We start from the raw sequence: 5485 nt of genomic DNA, 5'->3' as shown, positions 1-5485 counted from the left end.
TTATCTCGTGGTTTTTACATATCATAGAGTATGCCATACATAGTAACCTGTAATGTCTGACTAGAATACTGTGATACAGACAATTAAGTATTATTTTATAGTGTCAAAATTATTTTTTTAGGAAATTGAAGTTAGAAGACAAAATACCTTGAGACTAGTAACCTTTAGAACTGATTTGAATCTTACTTTGCTCTAAATAAAGTTAGTAACAATGGAACTTTAATACTAGAAAATAATTCCTTTGCCTGATGTATTTTATTAACTTAAAAAAAAATCATTGAAGTTTTTTCCTTTTCACTAGAGTATACAATCATATATTTGTTTTATTTGTTATTTGCATGTGTTTTAGCTGTTCAGTTGACAGTGAATCAGTTGTTGTATTGCATTTTTTTAAAGAATTAAAATCCACCTAAAAATTTGGAACTATGAAGAAATTAACCAAGACTGATTTGCAAGTGATAAGGCTTTCATTTAGAACATATGTGTTTTGGAAGAATGCTTTGTATTTTATTTAACTTTTGCATTATTTTTCCTGGTCTGTGTTTTGAGGGATATATTTGTTTCCATTACAGGAAGCCATGATACTACAATTCGATTATGGGATCTGGTGGCTGGAAAAACAAGAGTGACGTTAACAAATCACAAAAAATCAGTTAGGGCTGTGGTTTTACATCCAAGACAGTAAGTGTATTTTCCTAATTAGCTTCTTGTTTTTCTTCAGTTCTTAGTATAATGCTGAAATGCTAGTGGTGTCAGCACTGCCTTTGGCAGTCATTTAGCTGCTATCATTTCCAGGCCTGTGCCACATAGGAATGTGTGTTTCTTTCATTTTCCTTATGCACTAATTTGCTTCATGCCCTGTAAAACATGAGGAAAGCCTTCTACTTCATAACAAATAAATATGAGACAATGTAAATAAATCATGATTAAATGCTGCATGTCAGAATAAAAGATATTAGTGGCTGGGCTTAATGTTTTGGACATGAATGATATTGGACACTGAGACATTCATTGAATAGTTTAATTCTTAAGGAGGAAGTTAATATATGTAGAAAGAGAAATAATAAGAACCGTGAACATTATAGTCAGAGTATCCAAAAAGGTGGAGCATAATATCACAACTATTGTTTGTTGTATTAGATCACTCTGACACTTTTCTGGTTATATTCATATTCTTTCTCTTCTCCCTTTCCTCCTCTCTGTCTTCTACCCTCCATACCCTTTTCCGCCTCTCTTCTTCCTTCCTTTGCTTGTCTTTCTCACTCTCATCTCTCCTCACTCCCATTCTCTCTCTTCCTCTTGCCCTCTATTTCTTTTCTCCCTTTCTTCCTGTTCCTGTCTTGCTCTCCCTCCCTCCAAAAGAGTTGCATAACACATTGCCCTTCTTGTGAAGTAGGGCTTCTACACATTTATTGCTCTAGCTTAGTGCAGAGCATTAAGGAAATGAAAGAAAAAACTTAAAGGAAATGAAAGAATAAAACTTTAGGACTTAAAATATCCTGTTAAAAATGTGAAGATCTGATTTAACTTTGAACAAATGTCTTAATATTTTTACATTTTGATATGACTATTTTGCTGAATATATAAATCATTGAGTACACAACACAAAATATAACTGAAATAAGCTTTTTAAAACCCACCATTTTATTTAACTTGGTTTCCTTTGTCGTTAATTCTTTTTAATATTATTTCAGTTACACATTTGCATCTGGTTCTCCAGATAACATAAAGCAGTGGAAATTCCCTGATGGAAGTTTCATTCAAAATCTTTCCGGTCATAATGCTATTATTAACACATTGACAGTAAATTCTGATGGAGTACTTGTATCTGGAGGTAAAATAAGATTTTTATAATAAATATGTTTATCTGTTACTTTTAATGATGAATAAACATTTGTAATGCTTCTAAGCTGTCACACTTAAGTATTATAGCAGCACTTGCCTGATTAGGGGACATTTGCATGTTACTATGTGTGTGCATGCATATTCATAATACATGTAGTATATTTCATAGTTTAGTCCTTTTGAGTTCCAATCTGATGAATCTCAGGGATTTATGCTGGGAATTGCCTAAAATTGTGTTTATTATTCTGGAATTGGATGTTAGATTTTGAGGTGCTTTTTAAGATCTATAAATTCTGAACCCAGCACAAATGAAAGTAGAAAAGCCAATATTAGGAGAAGATTGAGTGCCTGTGTCTTATGTATTTTTATAACCGAAGTATTGCCATGCTTGGGCTAATGATGCTTAATAAATGTTTATCAAGCTGTACTGCTGAAGGGATACCAGGTGTAACTAGATTTTTCCCTTTAAGCTGACAATGGCACCATGCATCTTTGGGACTGGAGAACTGGCTACAATTTTCAGAGAGTTCATGCAGCTGTGCAACCTGGGTCTTTGGACAGTGAATCAGGAATATTTGCTTGTGCTTTTGATCAGTCTGAAAGTCGATTACTAACAGCTGAAGCTGATAAAACCATTAAAGTATACAGAGAGGATGACACAGCCGTAAGTTCTCTGTTTCACATTTGTTAAGTAAAGCGGCTGTACCAATTTGGCACTGTGTTCTCATTTAATTTTATCAGAAGGAAAAATAATCTTTATAGTATTTAAGATATTTGTTTTCTTGAATAGTATCTATTTATAGATTTCTATATGATTTCACTGATGCCAGTGAATTCGTGGATGGTTTTAATTTTATCCCAGCTTTCTTTGTTATAGTTGCTGGGAAATCTTGCACCAAGAATAACAGCAAATAAATAGATTGCTATGCAAATTAATTTGAGAATCATAAGCTTTGGTATTAGTAGATCCAAATAGAAATGTTATTTTAGATGAAAAACTGCAAACTAAACATAATGAATCCATCCATCTGTTATTAGACTTAGATAATGCCAGAAGTTTATCAACTCTTCCTAAAATTGTCAAAGAACTACTAAGTATATAATGCCAATGAATAATGTTAGAGGAGATACCTTATTTCTGTTAGAAAGGAAGCCTGTTAGACATGAAGCAAACTAATAATACTTTATTTTAACTTGCTTTTCTACTTTTAGACAGAAGAAACTCATCCAGTCAGCTGGAAACCAGAAATTATCAAGAGAAAGAGATTTTAATGAATGTGGAATTTTCTTTTTTTTTTTTTTTTTTAAAAAAAAAAAAGCTTGGCGTTGATGAGGATACCCAGTCATTTTGTGCTCTGGCTGGGAATATAAAGGAGAAATTCACTTGCTTCAATCATTGCTGCTTCATATTTTACAATAAACTGTCCCCTGTCCCCTACCCTTGTGTTTTTATTTCTAAAACAATTTGTGATACTAGGAAGATGCAGATATCAAGTAAATGCAGGTTTATTGACTGTAACTATTCTAGATGTAATATTTTGACAGTCTTATTAGAACAACCCCCTTTTTTAAAAAAATGTATGAAACCGATTATTATAATAGGACATTTGAGGGAGCAGTAAGTTTTTTTTTTTAATCCTTTAAAAATTAATATCTGTGACTAATAATTTGAGATTAAAAGACTTGAAGTCTTAACATATATGTTTATTCCAAAAACCGTTTTTGAGTGTATGTTCTACAAAGTTCTGCACTAGATACTGTTCAGGAAATAGACAAGTAAGATGTGTCTATCCTCTAAGACTTCCAGTTTGGTAGCTTAGTATAGAAATTCTGTAATGGAGGTGCAGGTGAAATGCTGGGGGAACAGAAGTGGGGATAAGATCATTTATTTTTCTCAGGAAGGATTGTGGAAGACTTCATAGAGTAAGTGGCATTGGAGATGACTTTGAGGTGAAGGAGGACAAAGAAGGAAAAGAGATAAGGCATGAAGCGATGAAACCAGGCAGAAGAAAGTGTGCAGTGTGTCCTGGGACAAAGAATTTTCTGCTACTGTTGAATAATGGAGAGTAAAGCTGGCTTGTTGTGAGGAAAGCTCATATAAATTTGGATTTTATTCCACAACTAGTAGGATACCAATACTGCCATTGAAACTTCGGGAAAATAACTGGAGATACCAGTGCAGCTGTTTAAAACTGTAGCAAGGGCTGCCATCTTGTAGAGATTTTAAAGAGAAGTTTTAAAGTTTCTAATACTGGTGCCTCTTTTTGATAAATACAAGTTTTATAAATCTTGCCCTGGGATCCTGATTCCCCTTTAGTCAAGAAGATTTGTCAGACTTCACCTTCTATAATGAGAAAACACAGTTATAAGAACAGTCAGTTTTTATAATTTTCCAAATTAAAAAATTGCACTATGATGTTGAATAAGCATTTCCAATTACATTACCCATCTTGCATGCTATAGGTGGGAGTATAATTGGCACAACCTTTAGGAATGTAGTTTTCTGGGGTTTATTGAAACTGTTTGAACCTTTTGGCCTACTAAGTTCATTTCTAGGAAACTGCCTAATGGGAATAATCTGACAAGTGTACACAAGCAAATTCATTGCACCTTTGTTCTTTAATGCTTAAAACCCAAATGTCCTGTCAATAGGGATGGTTTAATAGATGGTACCTTTATGCAATTTGTTTCTAAGTATTCATTAAGTGAGTGAGGAATGTCTGGATTATTAGGGCAAAATTTCCAAACTTTACTCTTTAGTTAAAAAAAGTTGTGCAAGCATTTTTTGTGAACAACTTGATGCTCCAAAATATAACACCACATTACTAACGGTGGCTTTGTTAGGAAGCAGAATTATGGAAGAACTTTCACGACTGGCTTTACATATTTCTATGTTTTAATTTTCTATAAGCATGTATTTCATAAACTTAAATAAAGAAAAAAGAACGCTGCACTTGCATTCCTGAGAGATTCTGATATGCCTTCTAACAACAAAAATCAGAGGTAGATGCTGTTAAAGGCCAAGAAGAAATGACTAGTACAAGGAGATGAGAAAGCCCCTACCAATCTTTTTAGCAAAGCTTCCACTATTGTGTTCAAGTTAGGTATACATATCAAATTCTGAAAAGCATTTAAAAAAATCTGTTTCCCTGCTCCATGCTGGTCTGTATTACAGTGTTTCTTGAAACTTCTGTTGCATTAAGTTCATCTACCATAATGTGTTCATGGACCCTATGAAAGGTGCAGAATTTCATGCATGTGCCCTTTTACTTACCTGACAGACCCCCCACCAGGGTTAAGTCCCAATCTCTTCCACTGCCCATTGCATATAGCTTAAGTGTAGTCAAGCTATAAAGTGTTACCAAAGAAAGGCAGCTCCACAGACTGGACTCATTCTTGTAACCACATATCTCAAGTGAGCCATCAACAATGACCAAAATACACATCTCCATAGTTAATGCCTTTTGCCTGCTGTTGCAGAGGATGAGCAATCAGCCTCACAACAGTTCCCTCTGTGCAGTTGTTGCCATACACTCTTGCCCTCCCAAGGACCTTGCTCCCATGATTAAACCCTTTCCTGTACCATGAATTTCTTCCCTTGGCCCTAAATGAATGTCATCAAAAAACAGGTTTCAATACT

At 34.1% G+C, this 5485-nt stretch overlaps 1 protein-coding gene across 1 annotated transcript in view; it reads left to right on the top strand.

Moving 5' to 3' along the window:
* PLRG1 (pleiotropic regulator 1) overlaps positions 1 to 4795 on the top strand; it is a 22097-nt gene extending 17302 nt beyond the window's left edge. Inside the window, exons 13-15 of the mRNA XM_011970530.1 lie at positions 1695 to 1834; positions 2316 to 2509; positions 3058 to 4795. Coding sequence (XP_011825920.1) covers positions 1695 to 1834; positions 2316 to 2509; positions 3058 to 3117 — 394 coding nt within the window. The 3' untranslated portion in view covers positions 3118 to 4795. The remainder of the gene's footprint in view (positions 1 to 1694; positions 1835 to 2315; positions 2510 to 3057) is intronic.
* The last annotated feature ends 690 nt before the right edge of the window (positions 4796 to 5485 follow it).

Source organism: Mandrillus leucophaeus, unplaced genomic scaffold, assembly GCF_000951045.1.
Source record: "Mandrillus leucophaeus isolate KB7577 unplaced genomic scaffold, Mleu.le_1.0 Scaffold95, whole genome shotgun sequence".
NCBI lineage: Eukaryota > Metazoa > Chordata > Mammalia > Primates > Cercopithecidae > Mandrillus > Mandrillus leucophaeus.
This window is presented reverse-complemented; position numbering and strand designations above follow the sequence as displayed.